This window comes from Habropoda laboriosa, unplaced genomic scaffold, assembly GCF_001263275.1.
Source record: "Habropoda laboriosa isolate 0110345459 unplaced genomic scaffold, ASM126327v1 scaffold28, whole genome shotgun sequence".
NCBI lineage: Eukaryota > Metazoa > Arthropoda > Insecta > Hymenoptera > Apidae > Habropoda > Habropoda laboriosa.
The window spans coordinates 1,985,950-2,007,948 of NW_017100174.1; the positions used below are offsets into that span (position 1 = coordinate 1,985,950).

General features: G+C 39.3%; 1 protein-coding gene across 1 annotated transcript in view; it reads left to right on the plus strand.

Annotated features, from left to right (window-relative positions):
• The window catches only part of LOC108578732, a 124,569-nt gene that overhangs the window by 78,760 nt on the left and 23,810 nt on the right, over positions 1 to 21,999 (plus strand). Inside the window, exon 9 of the mRNA XM_017942109.1 lies at positions 5,093 to 5,199. Coding sequence (XP_017797598.1) covers positions 5,093 to 5,199 — 107 coding nt within the window. The remainder of the gene's footprint in view (positions 1 to 5,092; positions 5,200 to 21,999) is intronic.

The window sequence follows — 21,999 nt, forward strand, 5'->3', positions numbered from 1 at the left end:
ATTTATTTCATGGTATTGTAACAAGCAAACGTTGAATACATTTTTCATTCGTGTAAGAAGAATTATTTAACACGATAAATTTAGCTGTACTATGGTTATTTTTAATCTACGACCACAGGTCAACCTGATTTTTAATCCCTACGAAATTAATTTAACCACGAGTAAGTAACGAGAACGCTAAAACCTATGTTTCCATTGAAGAATATTGTAAAAACGTATAAATTGTTATATGCAATGTTATAACAAATTGTCGGAAGTATAAATTTTTAATAAAATTGTGAAAATTGATAAATTATACCGTGTTACGATATCGGAAATCTCCCGCGAAAATCTCCCGCGAAAATTTCCCGCCTGACCTAACCGACGATTTTGCTAATGACTTTGGGGAGAGGGTACCGCAGGTATATAAGGACCCGCCGATGTCCCGCGAAATCATTTACCCTTTATACTGGGCCCTAGACACTTCGCGGCGTATTTTGACCTGAAGGTTCTGAGATGTGAATAGAGTGGTCGGGGGCTACTAGCTAGTCTATGTCCACCCTGTACACACTCAGCCTTCTTGTAACACTTGTATACATTAGAATCAATTAGAATTTCTATTACTAATTATTAAACAAATTTTAACAATTACCGGCACTCGCTAGGCACGTAATATCAGACTTTAAATACTCGACTTCGAACTTCGGTTTAGTCATAATTCTATTAATGTTATAATAACGTATAATTTATTAATTTTCACAATTTTATTATTAATTTATACTTCCAAAAATTTGTTAAAACATTACATATTATTATTTATACATTTTTGCAAGTTTCTTTGACAAATAAGTACGTTTCAACGATCTTATTACTTTCTCGTTGTGAAATCAAGTTCGGAGGATTAAAAATCAGGTTGACCCTTGGTCGTAAATTTAAAATAGCCATAGTGAAGGTGAAATTATTATTTTAAATAAATGTTTCTATACGAATTAAGAATCTATTCAACGTTTGTTTGTTGCAATACCGTGAAATAAATTGTATTATATATTTTCTCAGTTTAGACTGAATTTAAAGTTCGTAAGGATTAGAAATCAGGTTGACCTGTGGTCGTAGATTAAAAATAGCCATAGTGAAGGTAAAATTATTACGTTAAATAATTGTTTTTATACGAATTAAATATTGATTCAACGTTTATTTGTTGCAATACCGTGAAATAAATTGTATTATATATTTTTTCTGTTTACACTAAATTTAAAGTTCTGTTTACATGTTATAACAATTAGAATGTAGACGTTTTGCCGTTTCACGGTTTTTCCTCTGTTAATTATGTGTTTATAAATCATTTCAAACTAAAGCAGCACCATGCCCACCCTTAATTAAACCGTCTCAGTAGTTTACCGTAATTAATAATCTATTTTCGGAATTTATACGAGAATTTTTGAATTTTAGTAAATACTAGAGTCAGTGTCCACCCTGTACACACTCAGCCTTCTTGTAACACTTGTATACATTAGAATCAATTAGAATTTCAATACAATAGACTGAATAACAATTCATTTTAACTAATACCTATTAGAAATTTTCCTTTTAAAACAAATATAAATCATTTTACCAATTACTGGTACTTGCTAGACATTTAATATCAGACTTTAAATATTCTCCTTTCGGTTCTTTTAAATACAATCAAATAATTTCTTCAATTATCGATACTGACTTGGAATACTCCGCTTCGAATAAAATATTTCGAAATTATTTTGAAGGTTTAGGGAAATAAACATTTGAATTTTAGTCATCGTTGTTCTTCAGACTTGTCGAATAGGATATTGAAATGACTTTGAGCAATTGAAATTAATTTGAAATTTTTCATATATTTTCTCTGATATTGAATTTATTTTATGACTTGCTATTTTGTTTACTAATAATTTACCATCCAAGGAATTTGCATGAATTGCATGTTAAGTAGTTAGTTGATTTATTATTGTATATTGTGAGCTGATTTGGAACGAGTGCACTATGCCCACCCTAAATTAAACCGTCTCAGTAGTTTACCGTAATTAATAATCTATTTTCGGAATTTATACGAGAATTTTTGAATTTTAGTAAATACTAGAGTCAGTGCATCGCGTATTGAAATAATAGCTTCATCCCTAGTTCGTTTATTATTGAATATTTTTACGCGTTTAACTTATGCTTCTCCCCAATTCTCGTCGCGTATTTTATTCAAATTTTCTTATATTCTAGAATCGAAAAAGATACGAATTCGCGTTTTTTCTTTTGATTCTTTCAATTTTTCAATTGCATTACGCATTATTGCAATAATTTCTATCGTTACATTTAATTCTAATTGTTTAGCAGCTTTTCTGCTGCTATCGACCCTACATTTTACTGACACTTGTGGAATCGACCCTACATTTTTTTTTTACGTAGAGTTAGGCCGACTCTATGTGATAAACAATTGGCAACCAAACGGTGGCTCGCTAAAGCGATATATTATGAAATTAAATTAATCACTCAATAAGTATTAACATTAGATTGTTTCCTCGATATGGCCATGGTGGTTATCAGTGACTGGAGTGCCTCAAATGTTTAGAATAATTAAAATAAAATAAATGTTGTCAACTAAAAATTTTGAACGTCATAGCTAGCTAGACGTTATTTTCAATTAAAAAAAAAATTATAAAGCATAATACTATAATCCTATGCTTAAAATGTATTTTCTTGTGGCCGCCTGACAGCAACCTGTAAATCTGGCGCGACAGTGAACGTGTTAATAAGTAAATGTTGTTCAAATTATATCGTGTTTGATATCATTTTCATCAGAAAAATCTCACCAACATATTAAAAAAAATTCCAGATGAAAATTAAAGAAATTATATTTTTCTATTATGATTTGTCGAGCCGTGTAATCTCGTAAAGGAAACCGACTGGTGTAGCGTTACATGCTTGACTAACTGCGAGCGAGATTACATGGGCGCAGCAATGACGCAGACCTAGGCGTAGGACCATCTATACTGTCACTTGTAGAATCTCTTGTAGAGAATTTACTGTACTACAATATTCAGGTCATCCCATAAATTCGTTCCGAAAGCGAAATATATTTCAACGAAAATCCAAGGAGATTCTGCAGCGACGACATAATGGTCTTTCCATAATTAAAAAAAAATAGCCCAAATTTTGGTAAATGAGAATTAAAATGTTCGTGGAAAATATCGATGAAAATCATAAAATTCGACGCGAACAAACGAAACGACCTGATACCCAGTTACACAAAGTTACGTTCCAAGTTCCATTCCAAAGTTTCCAGGTAACACACCCTAATTCTGGAACTTGGTGCACGATTATATTCGCACCAGCGAACTTCACTGTCCCTCGACGGTTTACGCGTTTACAATAGCAACGCTATACACAGCGCGCACAATCCAGTATTCGAAATCGTCGTCCAAGGCGTGTACAAAAGCGGAATCGAAGCAACCTGCTCAGCAGTGACAGGGTACTCCCATCCCCCGACACAATACGATCGGATAGCGATCTCTTTGAGCGAGTCCGTGGCGCGAGAAAAGGGAAAAGCAATGGCGACTGTGTGAGGCCATAGTAAAAAGATGCGAGGACGAACGTGTGACACGAACCGAAAACCTCGCTACCTTTTGCACAAGGCCGGGTCTCGTCTTCTCTGAAGGGGAAAAAAACGAGAAAGAAAGAAAACGTTCTAGTCTCAGCTCGCTCTATGTGTATATACATTGTATCTCTGACGATGGCTCTCCACCCGAAAGGTCGAAGATACGTTATACGGAGAATTTTGGTACGATGCCATCGGGCAATCAACGGCCTCGTTAGCAGCCTCCTGATCGATAGTCCCTACGCGTTAATTACAAGGGTGTGTGCGCGTCTCTCTGCCTAACCCTACCGCGAAAATATTTGCCGATGAAGTGGATCGCCGGAACGATCGCCTCCCGGTCTTGATTTATGCACCACCACGCGTAGATATCGGCGTTTCGATCAACAGAGTTATTTATCAGCCGAGGCGAGTTACTGTCGGGCAAATTTTCGAGCGTGTCCGGAATGGATAGATCGCACGCGCCCCCTTTTCTCTACCGTTTTCGAGATTGGCTTCGGATCTGCTGATTTATTCAGCGAGATATCTTCGCCGCGAAAGGAATTTGCTAAGAATAAATAACGCGATTGTTGGGTTTCGTGTTCGAGCTACGGGAAGAATAGAAAAGTTGAATCTTCGACCTGATGGAGGGGTGTTTGGGAAAGAGCCTCGTCAGAGTAGCAATCCCTACGAAGCGTCGCGTGCAACTGAGTCGTAATTGTTGGAAATTGGAAAATTATTCTTACGTGGGAGTACACCGAAGTAACAATCTTCGATTTCGATGAAATTTTGGTATGTGACGAATGTCAAACTTTTTATCAGCAATCGTCCCTATCGAAGCATAGAAATCATCTGAAAATTTGGGATAGTAAACATAAATTACGGTGATCGGAACAAAACAGAATAAAGTCACGTTTGAAAATACCAGATTTCGCGTTGAAACAAACAGCTGCTCGAATAAAGTACACGGAAGGTTTGGAGAAAAATCGTCGCGTCCTAGGAAGAAACAATACGAAACCCCTTTTAAGACCGGGGTCTATATCCGAGGAACAGTGAGTAGCAGACGTAACGAGAAGATTCATTTAAGGTCAGAAGGGTAGCTCGTCGCTAAGAGGGGAAAAGGGGCGAAGGGCGGGGAGGGGAGGGTAGCCCATTAGCGACCCTTAACGCAGTGGACAAACCCGCGATGCAATTACGACCGGGTGACGAGCACGCGTTACAACGTTGCACGCGACGCTGAAAAGTAGAGGAGGGAGGAGGAGGAACGCGAAACGGAAAGCGAACAAAAGGGGTCAAAGAAACGCGACTCGGGGTGAAAAGAAAGAGAAGGGAAAGAAAGAGGGGTGCGAGAAAGGAGGGGAAAAAAATGAAACGAGTGGTCGTAAGCTAAGGGGAAAAAGGGAGAGAGAGAGAGAGGAAATGAATGAGCGAGCGAGAGAGAGAGAGAGAGAGAGGAACAGGTAGGACGAGATCTAGGCCGTTGGCACAGCTCATGTGAAAGAAAGTCTCGTCGGAGTTTAGGTCAGTCTTCGGGGTCACCGAGGACGCATATACGGAGCACATGACGGCGGTGAAGCAGTCGGTTCTGGACGGTACCAGCAAGTGGTCCGCGAAGATCGCCATTACAGGTTTGTGGCCAGCTCGTTGTGCCCGCCGGCCATGACCGGTTATGCACCCCCTCCGTGCAACGATAACGATGAAACGTGCAGCGCTCGATTACATATACATTATGTCTTATCTTCTCTATATACGATACATTATTATGTGTAACCACCTATGTGCCTCAATGTGTTCTTCTTTATTATTATGTTTCTTTATGTTCAACATTATTTTCTTTACTTGTGAAATCATCTGCACTCTCCATAACACAATCATCCCTTCGCCTTCTTTTTTCCACGTTGTTTTTCACATCTCACTATCACCACCGATACCTAAAACCGACTTTTTTACTATACATATCGCACTCACCGAACATGTGTTATACAGAATCACGCGATATCACGTATTATATATTATATATATACTGTTCGTTCGCATCCCTCTCTACTGTATACCATGTTTATCTGTGATCGTTAATTAAGTTCATCAACGGGTCTTACGCTCTGCCGGCTGCTGCTGTGTTGTTATTAACTGTCACATTTATATATTATATTTATATACGTATATATATATACATATTCTATATTATTGTGATAGAGATTATTTGGCTGTGCCGTTTGTCGGAATGCACCCGTTCCTCGCATATGTGTGTGCAATAGAGAGCTAATACGCAGCTATAGAGCGAGATGTTTCGAAACGGTGTCTTAGATATAGTACGAGGACAATTTTCTCCCCTGATTTTCTACCCTACCTTCCCTTACCATTCTTTCGTTTCTTTCTTTCGCCTACTTTGCTACGCTTCTCTTCTTTTTCTCGCTCTTCTCATCTGTGTCTGTCTTCTCTTTCTTTCGCTGTCCACTTTCTTCCCTCGCATTTCTACTTAAAAACGCGCGAACGAGCTACGGGAGAGACAGGTGTGTAAACCAGAGGGAGAAAATTGTCCCGTGTAGTACGTGGCACCGGTTGAAAATGTTTCGCAACAAGGTACCGTGCGTACGTAGATTGCACTGTACGCGTCGATGTGGCCGAGTGACAACTTCCGGCTGCATTGTCCCACGTGGAATATGGCAGTGTGTGTAGAGAGGCCATTTTGCATATCGCGAAGCGTAGCTGGAACAAGATGCACTGCGTGCGAATAGAATAGAACAGATGTTTGTTTCTTTCGTTTTCGAGTGGAATTAAGGAAAGTTTTGTAAATGTTGTACCGCCGACGTAGAATTGCAATGGCGAGAGAGATTAGTTTGTAGACGAGACACGCGTTAGTCCGCGGCTGAACACGAAACACTGACAACGATCAATCTACACACATGCTACGGAATTGAATTTTGCCCAATTGACTCGGACGTGAGTTGGAAAAATTGAAGTGTATCGTTCTGAAAACTTTCATAATTATTCTTTCCTCTTTGAAGTATGTGAAAAATTGAAACTTAAAAATTATCAGTATCAAATTTAAACGTCGAGAGTTAATTTGTTAAAAAATGAGGTGATTTTTCATAGATAATGTGTTCAGAGGAAATTAAATTACTAAAATTTGCCTAATTACTTCTGAAAGGATCTCCAAGATAAATTGCCTAAAATATATCCATCAATTTAAGTTCTCGAGGCAATCGTTTCACGTATAGTTCAGTTGTACCTCGAATTGCCTCGTTCTACTCCTTCCACAAAGTATATACGGTACTGTGTACGCACAGTAGTAGCAAACATACAATTCCGAAAGCGACATGTTTCACACAGTAAAATGTCGTGCGTATGATGTGACGAACGGGTGCATACTTTTCACACGTCATCCCTCCCGGAGCACACGTAACCCATAAATCCCTCCAATTACTCTTGCACCTCCATCGAACATCGCGTACACACGGACGCGTCGCTGTTGCACACGTGTCACCTCCATAATTTACATTCGTCTCTGGATACAACGATATCGCGCGGCGGCCATTAACCTGGCCGCATTAATTGGACATTTCCAGGCGCTCGCCTGGCTCCCTTTGGATCAGAGTCTCTTCAACCCGTTTCACCGCCATTTTCGTCTTTCGACGTCTCCGGTGACAATTTCAAGGCAGTCGCTTTTGTTTCAAATTCTTTCGATATTCTCGACGATCGGAGATCTAAGAAATAAAATTTGCAAAATTGTATATCGGCCAATTTATGAAATTTATTAAAATTGTTTATTGTCCAATTTTTCAAATTTACCAAAAATTACTATATTGCCCAGTTTTTCAAATTTATCAAAATTGACCAAAGATTATAAAATTTCTTATTTTTCACTCTATCCGAAGGCGCGCCAATTTTAAAAAATTGTTAGTAACAAGAGTTGCAGAATACGTCAGATTCGCGACTCAATTTCTAAAAATTCGGAAGACAGAATTATCTTCAATTCAGCACTGAATTTTCAAAGAGAAGAAATTCGAGGTGGAAATAGAGTTCGGAACAAAGCGATTCCACGGAACAGTCGTGAATTTGATCGAGAACGTCTGTATTCCTCCGCGAGTTCCCTCACAGACCCCGTATATCTTCTTCATCGATCACCTCCGCTTCATTTCGAAGAGCGTAAACGTTCACGAAACAGGATCAGAAAGGCACAGAAGGTTCGTATACAGAGTTCCGCGTGAACCGAGGAAATGGTAATTTTATAAATCGATCAACATGCCCTCGCTACCACCGGTAACAACCTCGTAAGTTCAATTTCCAAAACTTTACGATTAAATTCCTCGATGTTTACGAAGTTCGATAAACGTGAAAAGGAGATTATTATTAACGACACGTTGATTAAATACACTCGGTGTACATCCGATAGTTATCTCAGGCTGACCTTTCGTTACACAGCATTAGTAAGTCACGTCCTACATTTTATACATGAACTATCCACGACAAAAGTGCACACGTTATTCATCGAACGATAAAAATGATTCGGTTGGATCGTTGTAATTACGAGTTCTTCACGGTAAGTGTACCTTGTGCTTCTTACTGTACTTCAGCTAGAATAACGTCGATCGTTCTCAGTCGCATCTTCGATATTCGTAGATTCATCGATTAATTCCTCGTATTCATTCGTAGAAAACAAATCGTAGATAGCTAGTGGACACGACGAACCCTAAACGATATCGAGACATCGAGATCTCTGAAACATTCGAACAATTACCATCAATCATACTCTGTCGCTAGATGAAATTGAAAAGAAATTGAAAGCTAGCTGGGAATAAATATTTTTTTCTTCCCCTACACCATGATGAATCATCGTTGAATAGAGCTTTTGTCTAGTAAATCGCTGGTATATCGCCGCTTCTTCGTCAAGCACGTATATCTGTACACAGGCGTGTGTACGTGTGTGCATCGTGTGTCATGCGGTTGTCCATCACGTGAAATGCCTGTCCCTCTGCTCCGGAGGAATTCAATCGAAAGTCCATTAAGGTCACACGGCAACTTGTTGTGGCTCGGCCTGTATACCAGGCGCCATTGTCAAAGCTAAGCCGGCTCTATCGTGAGCCAACGCCTAACCAGTATCCTCGATCGCTATAGCGACGTTTATCAAAAGCGATCCGTGCCGACCACCGGGTAATCTATGGTCATGGATTTGTTGCTCACACGATACACAATATTTCGGTTGTTGATACTCTGTATTGTTCGACGATTGTAGGTACACGGGTATTGTGACGGTGTTGATTAACCCTCGGATTAGGTGAAATCTGACGACGTCCTTTTTGTTTTCTTATTTTTACAATTGCAAAAATTAGACGAGTGAACTCTTTTCGTTAAGTTAGAAATTCTTTTTATTCTTAGAGATATCGACAGGGGTCATTTTTCTTCCGGTGAAAAGAAAGTCGTGCTTCTTCTCGTGAAACGAAGGTTCGTGAGGCTATTTGTGAGGTCGTTTTTTTTTGAAAAATTCGGTTGTAGAGGGTTGATATTAGATAATATTTTCTAAAGGGTTAAATTTAAATTCTTCTTATCCTCAGACCCATCGTTGAGATTTCAGTAGTTTGAGACTTGGAAGCAATGCAAGTGGAAGCTTCCAAATTCTAAATTCTAAAAATTTCATAAAAATTCACTGGTTTAACGTAGAATTAAATACATATTTTTATAAATTTTTACGATTTATCCGGAGATGAAAATACAAGGCGATAGTTCTTCTCATGGACCTTCGTTTCCTGAAGCCCTGAGTGAAGTTATTTTTTCCTAAAAATTAATCTTACTTAATATTTTACAGAGAGTTAAACTTAAATTCTCCTTACTCTCAGATCCATCGTTGAGATTTCAGTAATTTGAGGTTTTAAAGCAATACAAATGAAAGATAAGACCCCTAAATTTTCAAAATTTCACAAAAATTCACTGAACTAATGTAGGATTAAATGCATATTTTCTAAATTTTTACGATACATCCAGCGATCACGGTACAGAGCGACAAAGAAGAAGCACGAATAAAGGAAGAAATTCAGAATCGTAGAATCAACAACTCACCTGTTAGAACAGAGACGTAGCAAGTAGTTTAACACGTCCAATTGCATTTTCCCCTGCAGAACGGGTCGTTCGAAGTTTCTAGTCGTCCAATCGGAACGTGCAAACTTTCTTCTCATGTCACGAACAACACCGTGACGTCGCAGATCTTCCGCCAAGCTTTTCTCCAAGTCGATGCTCTCCCGGGACCTCGGTAAAAATTGTAATTCGCGAAACGAACTTTATCCAAGATAACGTCCTTCAAGACGTTTCTTCAGGGTCTCGTTATTTAGACGTCGCAAAGATCAGCGATGAAAAAAGGCGAATTACTTGCGTTTACGTTGTATTCCATTGGATATTGACGCTGGAAAAACTTGCAGACATCCTTTCTATCTTCTTACTACTTTTCAATCGACAAAAAACACCGATGGAAAGGATAATTAGATATTCTTGCATCGATCACTTTTTCATGGTTTCATCTGACGTAGAAAATTTATGGAACATCCTTGAGAAATTTCTATCGTGCCTTTTCATTCAGCCTCGACGACGATCTTCCAATTTTCCTCGAAAACATAGCATTCCATATTAAGCTGCTAGTAAGCAGATAGACTATACGATTTATCGATAGAAATGGCCTGATTCCCCAGAAGTTGCTGAAATTCGCAAAATTCCCACATTCTACGAATACGATAGAATAATTGACAATTCGAAAATCCAATTAATTCCAGGCTTCAGCTTGTTACGATCGCCGTCTGTCTGATATACACTACCCTGCCAAAAGTTTCGAATCACCTCCCACTTTTTATCGATATTAAATCTGCTGCTAATTCTACTTTTATCAATTTATCTCATATCAACTGATTCGAACGATGAAAAATTCTCAAAGTCGCTGACTTTTTTCTGGAAATTTTTGTGTAAATTTGCAATGCTCGGTGATTCGAAACTTTTGGCCGGTAGTGTACACCTATCAACACCTATCGATCGTTTAATCGCTAATTCGATAGCAGTCCATGGTTATAATAGAAGCTCCGTTAAAAGACTAATCGTGGTGAAATGGAATTGACTTGTAAATCCATTTAAATACCGATGTTATTCCAAGTGTCAGTTTTACCTGACATGAAAAATGCACACAGAGTATCGACGTCGATCCTCTCAATCTCTTCCTCGTTTCCCTCGCATTAGCTAATTCGATTCGATCCACTTGTCCATCCAGAGAGAAGAGCCTCCGTTCCGCGAACTTCCGCCATTCTGAAGATTCCCGTGGATCTCGCGAGCGAACCTCGTTGTCTCGTTCAACGTGACGAGGGTTGGAAGTTGGCGATGAGCCACGACCACCGGCGCAACAAGTTTTCTTATTCCAGAAGTGACAGGCAGCCGGTCGAAATCGACCGATGCTAATTCCATCGTTGCGAGGATTAACAGGTGGTGTTAGAATTGCAAAGCTACGCTGTTCAGTCGAACAATACACCGCTGGACGTCGCAACCGATCAAAATAAACCGAGACTTGTGACAAATTCGCCGTTCAGTTTCGTTCAACTCCGACAATGGGGTCTGCTGGTACTGTCTTGGATTTAAAGGGAACTCGTAGATTAGATGGATGCAGGTATAACGAACTTCGTGGAACATGGTTGTTTCGTCCTGTGTATCAGAATTCTTGTAGGAATTTCTATATATTGGGGTTGCAAATGTGAGACGCTAGATTTTGTGAAGTTGATCGCTATGCTGAGTTGAGATGCAAGTCTAACGAGTAGACTGCGGATTTTTATGCATTTGTAGGAAATTTAAAGGTACAAAATTACACAGAATGCACGTAATACGAAAAAATATACGAAATATCCAAATTGTAGTGCTTTTTACAATACCTAGTAGGTGAAATAATTTTCTACCGCAAATCTACATTTTTTACTGTATTCTCAAAGATATAAATTTGCATAAAAATCCGTAGTCTACTAGTGAGTCTAGCACGAGAAAGAAATCTCTTAAATTCTGTCGTTCGTGTTTCTGCTTGAGCCTGTAGATTTCGGATCGAATGATTACCATGGAGAATTCTGTACAGGAGCTTCCATTCTTCGAAATTGATGATATTTTCGAATTGAGGCTATTTTCTTATTCGTTAGTTTGTACGTTTGATTCATTCAGAAGCCAAGGTGACTAACTCCACGAAATTTATTAAATTTGTTTTATGCGTGAAAAATTAAGCACCAAGCATGTGCTTCGATGTTATAATAAAATAGGAGGACTATCAAAAAGTGGAGTTAATCATTTCAAGCTCAGACACAGAAAGAATCCATCTCGAAGGAGACTTTTTCTCGCGACTGAACATTTTATCAGGGTTCGAAACGAAGGATCTTCGCCAAGGATCTCCGCGAAAATTTTCTACGTCGCTGTTTGACCCACCTTTCTGGTAAACATCTAGTCCACACCGAGCCTGAAACATGTTCCCGTTCTTGGTGATATTTGTGTTTCATCCATTCAGTCACCGGCCGGCTCGCTCGCGTTGTTTCCAGAAGACACATTCATACCTCGAGGAAACTCATTCCCCTCGGGGCCCATTGTTATTATTTACCGTACGATTTTCCACGTCAGCCGGCAAGAATTCACTCGTTTGGGGTCGCTACCACTGCCGAGAATCGCGCTAACTCTCTTCACAGGCAACATTATCCACATTCCCCACTCTTCTCTCGTTCCGTATCACCGTTCCTCGAACCAAACCAGCTCTTATTCTTCTCTTCCTCGCCAACGATTCAAACAGAAAAAGAAAACACATCCATCAGGGTCACAATCTCTGCCAGCGCATAAATTCCAAGTAAAACACCGACTAAACGTCCCGCTTTGCGTAACAATTCCTTCAGCAACGAAAGCACGTGATCGTTTAGCCAGAGAGAAAGAGCCAGAGCGAACGAGAGAGAGAGCGTGCGGGAGAAAGAAAGTAAGAGCGGCTGCGATGTCCACGAAACTGGAACAATGGGAGTATGAAAAACGCTTTGTTGCTTTCACGACGATTGCCAAAAGTCATTTTAGCCAAAAGAGAATCCCTACGCAAAAACCTATGCGAAAATAGAGGAATCGGAGAGGTAGAACCTCTGATTCCTCTGTTTCGCCCCTTTCGTGTAATGCTAGTTTGGGCTGTATCGCCGCCGCTGCTGGATGATAACGTTTCTCACGACATTCGACGACCTCAGCCTTTCGAGACAGTCCTACCACCACGTCCTTCGGTGGCCTCTGTAAGGTACCCATCTGTGGATTTTTTCGGTCAACTGCAAATGGTATTCACGAGAGGGAGATCTCGACGAGGATAGGAGTTTTAATCCTCGACCAGAGTCGAGAGTTGATATGGTGTACGAGAGGTTGTCGAAGGACGATCCGATGACGAGGACATTGTCTTCTTTTCAGCACGACGTTTACAGTCGACCCGGACACGCACATAGACAGCCTCGAGCAGGCCGAACAGATCGTCCTTGAGGGTACCAGCAAGTGGTCCTGCAAGATCGCCATCACAGGTGACACGATACTGATACCTTAGAGAGTTAAGAGTTTACTCCACCCACCGAGAACGACCGTGCCGTGAACGGCACGGTTCTTATGCCGTGTAATATGTGACACACACGTGACACACGCTTTTTGATACACGGGAGTTTTACAGAGTTCGGCCGGTTCGCGCGATCCGGAAGCGGGGTGAAAATTGTCGACGCTGTTGTTTGCCAATTGTTCGTCCTTTTTTCTGTGTTTTCCATTTTTTTCGGGCTTCTCAACGGGTGGCTTGGAGCCGTTGAAAAGCAGACTCCAGGCATTGTTTTTTTGAATTTCTGCCTGTTTCGGTAGGTTGTTTGTTTCGGAGGGTAAAAATGAACAGTTCGAGGTACGTTGTTTTGTATACTATTTTTACGGGAGTTTCAAGTATTTTGGGGGATTTTAAAAACAGCAACTCGTGGTATAATTGTAATCGTGCCTTTGAAAAGTATTTTGTGGGATTTTGAAAGCAATTAGCGTACAGTAACTTTCCTAAGAGTGAACAGTTTGACAAACTTTGTTTTAAACTTGAAATTCAATTATTTGTCTCAATTTGAAGTTGAAAATATTTTGCAGAAATCTGAAAGCAGTAATTCGTGAAATTACAATTGCAATGGTGTTTACGCTAACTTCGATCGTAATCGGAATCGAACGATTTGCATAGTTAACAATCAGAAACGAACACTTTTACTTTTCAATGTACAATACGTAAATGTTCGTCAACTAAGAAATTTTCAACCTCGACCTACACCAACCATAATTTTCACAAACATCTGGCAAACTTCAGCGCCAGCGCGAGGACCCCGAGGACTTCCGGTCGGCGAACGGCGAGCGTTTTTCTCTTAAATAAGGCACAAACTCACAATTTCGGAGGAATCCATGTCTTTCTGCGCACGATTTTCGATCAGATCAGCCGCAAAACTGTCCGCGATGAATCGTAGAAGCCGGGGTATCGATCACACCCGGGTCGCGTTATGTTATCTAATGTCCTGTGGCTCGTGTACTCTGCATTGAAACGAAGTTCGAGAAACTATCCCTTCGGTCGGAGCAATTTGCGGCTGCGAAACTTTCGAGATCGATGAGACGTTCGCCTGGTATTGGTCGCGTAATTCTGCCCGACAACTTCAGACACTTCGCGATTGTTTTCACCCTACACAGAGCTATTATTCGTCCTCGAGTTTCAACTGCGACGAAATTCTGACGCGATCTATAATAGAACCGGCTACCAGATAACCGGTTTTTCAACTTCGAGTAATTTGCGAGAGGGAAAGACGGTTCAATGGGAAGATTAAACTGAAAGGAAATGAAACCTTTCGCCTTTTTTCGAATGACACAAGAATGAGTTTTAATTCTTCTCTTTCGTGTAATCCTTTTCGAACTTCTTTTCTCTGGTAAGGTACAGATTATGTTTAGAAATAGGTATTTTCTCATTTGGAAATTGGAGATTTTACGGAAATTAGAAATTTTCGTGTTTTTAACGAAAGTAAAAATGTCAAATGGAGCTAAAAAAGAGATGTATGTATATTCGAAGTTCTTGTCTCTGGTAAAGTACAGATTATGTTAGGAAATTGGTATTTTCCCGTTTGGAAATTGGAGATTTTACGGAAATTAGAAATTTTCGTGTTTTTAACGAAAGTAAAAATGTCAAATGGAGCTAAAAAAGAGATATATGTATATTCGAAGTTCTTGTCTCTGGTAAGGTACAGATTATGTTTAGAAATTGGTATTTGCTCGTTTGGAAATTGGAGATTTTACGGAAATTAGAAATTTTCGTGTTTTTAACGAAAGTAAAAATGTAAAATGGAGCTAAAAGGAATCAGCTCGTGGAAAATTGAGATATATACGATATTAAGGTACAAATAACATTAAGAAATTAGCGAGAATTACTTAACTTTTTTATTCATCCAGATGAATATAAATCGCTACCTGTTCGATTTTCTATTTTCGTATTTCCAACGGAAACAAAAAGGTGAAATGGAAGTAAAAGGGAACGAATTTCGTGGAAAATGGAGATACATATGATATTTCGTGATATAAAATCCATTTTCGAACTGCGAAAAACTGTACGAAAAAAAGAGAAGAGAGAGAACAAAAAAAAAATGAGAAAAACCTTTACGATCGATGCAGCGAGGGAAGCGGGGGGAGAACTTGCGTTTGAACGTTTCAATTATCGTTTCGCGTGTATAAAAGACACGCCCGCGTATCTGCGAACGCCGAAAATGGCTTTATTTTCTCGAGCTTCGGGCCACGATAGAAATCAATTGCCGGGGAAAATATTAAACGTCGAAACAATGGAATTCTCGGCGTTAGGAATCTGCCAAAAACGATGATACGGGCGGGAAAAAAAAGGAAACTTTTTTAGCTTGAAGCAATCTAAAAATTCAGTCTCTCGATATAATACGAAACACTTTTATCGAAACAAATAATTCTTTGAAACGTACACGAAAATTTTGAGAAAATGTATTCACACTGTCAAAATCACTCTGAAAATCTATAAAGAAATATTTAAAAAATGTATTATATTACAAAGTCAGAATTTTGGGAAAATATAATATTTTCACACTGTCAAATTTTTAAAAAATACTTGGAAGATCTACAAAGAAATATTGCAAAAATGTATTATATTACAAAGTCAGAATTTTGGGAAAATATAATATTTTCACACTGTAAAATTTTTTATTAAAATACTTTGAAAATCTACAAAGAAATATTTCAAAAATGTATTATATTACAAAGTCAGAATTTTGGGAAAATATAATATTTTCACACTGTAAAATTTTTTATTAAAATACTTTGAAAATCTACAAAGAAATATTTCAAAAATGTATTATATTACAAAGTCAGAATTTTGGGAAAATATAATATGTGCACACTGTCAAATTTTTTAAAAATACCTGGAAGATCTACAAAGAAATATTTAAAAAAATGTATTATACTATAAATTTCGAAGTAATTTGGAAATTCAATCTCGACGAAATACGAAACATTTTCGTGAAAATAATAGTTCGTCGAAATATACCCTCAAATTTTGAGAAAATCGAATATTCTCGTACCGTCGGAATATTTAAAAACACTTTGAAGGTCTACGAATAAAAATCTAAATAAAAATGTATCACATTACGAGATTGAAATGGAACTATAAAGGGAGTACAAAGGAAATAAGAAAACAGCAGCTGCTGGAAAAAAAAACACCAAAAGAGGATTGTTAAAGAACGACAAGCATCTCTGGTTCGAGTGACATTCGATCAAGCCGGCTCGATCTGGTTTCCAACGATATTATTATCTGTTTCCCGCTTTGAAGGGAAGAAGACTCGCGGGACGGGAAATTCGTGGAAAAATCGAACGCCAATATCAGTTGGCTGGTTTTATTCGAGATAGAAAACTTCTTTAAAACAGGATCCCGAGGATCGGCGAGAGCAAAAAAGGAAAAGAAGGGTGGAAACAAAACAATTCCATGCATTTAAATGGAAAATGGAATGAACCGGGGGATAATAATCGAATACAATCGGTGATAAACGCGTATTCCAAAGTATCGAATATCAATACACTAACTATCGGATGTATTTAAAACAATCCTGGAATTGAGATGAAACAGTACGCAGCATACTTTTAACAGAAATGAAATTTAATCGTAACGAACGTGAAAAGGATTTTATCGATACGTCTGATTGCTCTGTAATTATTCAGACGGTGCAATTTTTTTGTTATATAGTTTCCTCTTTACTTCGGAATATCGTCGAACATTCTTTGGAAGTGACGTGGTGCAAATCATTACTCGCCAAGTGGGTAACGAAAATATATTTATTTAAACGTAATGCTTCAATTTCAAATGTAAACTGTATGATGCGCGTGCAGAGAAGCTCTATGAAAAAAGGCCTCCCTTAAGTAGCCCCTTTTCCCTGGGAAAGTCCTAGGAAGTGGAGGCGCGGGCCTACGTTGCTAGGAACTGGAGGCGCGGGCCTACGTTGCCGAGGCAATACTCTTGTCCTCGAGGGCCAAGAGTCGCCAGGCCTAAGTGCGTGGCCCCCCCGTGGCGGTCGCCACAATTCTGTGCCTTTTTAATTCAATCTAGATTTCACTGTACAAAATAATAGTCTGTTCGATATTAACTCGTAGTATTGTACATTTTTAGTGTCCTTTTAGACGTTGCTTATAAAATACAATACAGTTTTAATGCTTCATCTATTAGTACTTATCAACTATAGTGATAATGTATATAATTAAAATTTCTATCTGTAAAACTATAACTTTGAAGATTGAAAAATACTGTCTGATAATATCTGAAATTTTTATATCTACATTTCGCAGTTGACGAAATTCCAAATAAAGTTTGACAATGAACAATCAATAAGATCAGAGATATTTGAGAATAGTGTTACTTTGCACGTTATTTCTAAAACATAGTACAATACAGTTTTAGTGTTTTATCTACTAATACGTATCAGGTATAGAAATAATATAATTCAAACTTCTACTTGTCAAACTGTAACTTTGAAAATTGAAAAATACTGTGACAATATCTAAAATTTGTGTATCTACATCAACGGATCAATAAGATCAGTGCTATTTTACACATTATTTCTAAAATATAGTACAGCACAATTTTAGCGTACAATTGAAATTTCTGCCTGTACGAAAGCACGCTTTCACAGTGGAAAAAAAGAAACACATTTTTTCCAAAGAAATTATACAGTCGTCCTAACACCAAATAAACAATAACCCCGAACAACGAATAAGCTCAAACGAAGCGTCTAAACAATAAAAAACCACCTAAAATTTCCGACAAAACATCCAACCCAAATATCTATAAACTGATTCCTGGAAAATACTGAAAAGTCTGCCGAAGCTACAAAGCGACTAAGCAGCATCAATAACTCCCAGCTCTCCCAACATCTCTATCACGGCCATTATTCAGCGCAACAGAAACGGTAACCGGAGTAGGAAAAGAAATGAGAAGTGGCAAACGAGCGGAAAGGTTCCGCAAAGTCCACGAGCGAATCGTCGTGACGAGAGGGTGAAAAGGAGAGAGAGAGGCTCGGTGCAAGGCCCGAGTCCGCTCGAAAACGATCGATAGTTCAACGTACAGGGAAGTGCAGCGGCTGCAGCGACTGCACACGTGAAATCCTGGCGACTCACCTGTGTGTGTCTCTACCAACCTTCCCTCGCGTTCCTCGACCGCCGCCCTGCCCCGTTATTTCTTCTTTAATTCCGCGAAATCTGCCGACACACGAGTTCGCACTCCGCGCCCATCTAATTGGACGCTTTTCCCTTTTTTCTTCTCCCTCGCCCCGCCGAAGTCGGCACAGTGGAGGATCGATCGAGTGGCACGGCTCCAACTTGAATTCTGATCAGATTCTTTGAGACGCGCCACGCCGCGATATGGCTCGTTGCCCGTTTCTTACCGAACCGCGAAAGTTGCGGAGAAGAGCAACGACGACCGGGAGGAGCAAGATGGAGAAAGGAGGCTGAGGGTTGAAAGATGCGTTTTAGGTCGTCTAATGTGAAATGTCAGATCGAAAGGTCACCTCTTGATTGGCGGCTGACCTAATCCTTGGATTTATACGTAGTGGCTCGACGAGAATTGTGCGAACTTTGAGTTGACACGAAGGAATGGAGAGAGTTTCTAGTCATTTGCCAGAGATTAGAAATTGGAGATTTTGTGTTAAATGAGATAATAGTTGGAGCTAGGGGTAGATTTGATTTTCTGTAATTAATTTCACTTTAATTTGTGTCTTTATTGTTTTAATAACGAAAGACAAGTGTTTTATAAATAATTTCGCGGAAATAAGGAATCGTGAAGTGAAAATTTGCAGCTAATCGCAAACTTTCTCTCATTCTTCCACGTCCAAGCGACTTGCTAGGTTCAGAGAACTTCGATCGAGAAATTATGCGATTTTGAAATACTAATGATAGTGTCATTTGTACCGGTGTAAGGAATATTTTGATTTTCGGTATAAATTTCCCGAGAAAATGTTTCTTGCGACTGCAAAGAAAGGGAATGGGCTTTTCAGAGGAATTAAAGCAACGAAGAATTATTCCTTTGAAGTACCTACACGTGGGAGAGTTTTTAAAAAGCATGACAGAGAATGTCAAGCTCGACTTTTCGAGATATCTTGTACAATAGTAGTATCACGAAAGAAAGCAAACACAAACGAACCACGTTACCCATTTTAAAAAAGCTTCTACTCGAATCTAGATGAAACACCAACCAAGGAGCAACGTTAAAACGATGATTCCAAGAACTACGGTAATTCCTCGTTCCTTCCTCCATTAAACCTAATCTATACGACACATCTGGCTGGAAGTGCGAGGAAGAAAAGTTTCATTTAAATTTGCAAGCTACCGTTAAACCGTAGCTTTATTTTCGCGAGAAGAAGCTACGTCCATTACGCGAGTTTCGCTCTGGAAGACGTCGACGTCGCTTTTGTCCGCGAGATTGACGATCGTGCATCGTGAATAAAGCATCTTCCTGCCAACAAAACAACCGCGTCTGGAAGATTTCACCGATTCCACGAGCCTCGACGGAAGCTGGAACGACGACAAGGTGGAACAAAATACGGGAAGAATTCGATTCCGCGTGCGTTATTCTCGCGAGGAACCACGACGAGACGAAATCCGCGAACGCGGGTCCTCCGGGTACGCGAATTTACGGCCGCGGAGATGCACGTCGGGGAAAAGTCTTTGCATAACGCACGAAGGAATTGCCCTGAAGCCTTGACGGAGACTCTGACAGACGAAAATGAGATTTGTTCGAGGAACGACTGGAGGAAATTTTTCACCTATTTCAAATTCCATTGAGGAGATCGTGTTGGAGATGATATTGTGGAAAAAGGGAGCAATCAATGAGTATTATACTTGAAAAAACGGACGAATTTTTGGAGGAAAAATGAAGAATTTGAGGTTGGCTTGAGACACTTTTTAAATATCAAAAATTTGACAAGATAAAATTAATACAATATTAGCGTTGATAAAAAAATTTGAGGACAATTATTAAGCAATGGAAGAAACAGCCGAATTTTTGGAGAAAAAGTAACAAATTTGTGGTTGGCTTGAGACACTATTTTAAATATCAAAATTTAACAGGACAAATTTAATATAACATTGATGTTAACAAAAAATTGTTGAGGGCAATTATTAAGCAATCAAAGAAACACGAATTTTGGGAGAAGAAATGAAAAATTTGTGGTTGGCTTGAGACACGTTTTAAATATCAAATTTGACAAGATAAAATTAACGTAATACTGATGTTGGCAGAAAATTTGAACAGCAGAAACAGTAGAATTTTCGGTGAAAAGATTAGGAATTTGAACTCCCTTTGACTTAAGGGAGGACAAAATTAGATTGACGCAAGTCGGTGAAAAAATTAGGAATTTGAACTCCCTTTGACTTAAGGGAGGACAAAATTAGATTGACGCAAGTCGGTGAAAAAATTAGGAATTTGAACTCCCTTTGACTTAAGGGAGGACAAAATTAGATTGACGCAAGTCGGTGAAAAAATTAGGAATTTGAACTCCCTTTGACTTAAGGGAGGACAAAATTAGATTGACGCAAGTCGGTGAAAAAATTAGTAGAAAATTCTCAGATCACAATAGATGAAATATTGATAAGATGATACTTTCATTGGTCACTAACGATGCTGAGTTAATAATGGAAGATAAGATTGTTTCACGTGAAGCTTCATTTTCGAATTGGTAATTGGCTTAGTGTGTTTGTTAGATGTGGAAGCACTTGACTAAGTGACGATGATTACATTGCTCCTACGTGTCCCAAATGCAGGAATCGTGTCTGTGTTCTCAGGATTGATGCATCTTGGAATATTGATAGGCTGCCAGACGCTGGTGGCTCATATTGATCTTAGCACATGGCGGAAACAATAGCGAGCAGAGATTCTTGCCGATCCACAAGAGATAAAAAGACACATGTGGAAATACTTCTTCACCCATACGTTCATTCTACGGAAAAACACTAAACTTTTCACTAACAAAATCCTCGAAACACGCATAAAAAAAAGTTTCTTAACTAACAAAATTGAATAACAAATAACAGGTTCTCGAAGAAAGAAAACTGAGAAGAAGGTAAAACTAAAGCAGCGTCAGAAAAGCAAATAACGCATTTCCAAATTTTCAAAGAAGAACCTACAAGAACGCAACCTAATCGAGAAAAAGCAAAACGAGAACAGCGTCAGAAGAAAACTAAAGCAACAACAGCTCAACTCAGCGAAAGAATCAGACTTTGCCCGAGCGTGCCTATTTAAACATACAAAAACGAAAACGAGCGAGCGAAAAACGAGGAAGAAGAAAACGGGAAGAGAAACATGACGAACAAACACGGTGCACGTATCACGGGAGAGACTGGCGCTTTTTTTTTCGAAATTGCGATTCCGGCTCGCGATAAGTTCCTCTTCTTTGAACGCGTGGAACGAGGACGAAACGGCGGCGTTGGGGAATGCCACGCAGAATTTGAAACGATGGCGGAGGGTCGAACGTCAGGGGGTCCGCTTTGATCTCGACTACTCTATTCCCGCGCTTTTACCATCGGCGTTTACCACTTACCTGAATTCTTCCTGTTCTAAATATTTGCCCGTAGACGAACATTTCCCTCTTTCTTCTCTGCCTTCGATGCTTCCACGTGGGGGATGAAAACGGTAGAGAAAGGGAAACACGATGCCCGAGTGGTTTTATGAGAGAGAAAACCCGTATATCCTGCTTTCCCGAGGGAAAAATCCGACCAGTTTTCCGTGGCCTTTGGATATTTTCAGGTCAGCCTGGCGGAATCGATGAAGCGCGAATTCTTCTTCGTGTAGATGAAACGTAAGAAGGTTGCTCGTATGTGAGAAGAAGAGAACCCTCGTCCGTCCCGCGTGTCAATTTGACACATTTTTCCGG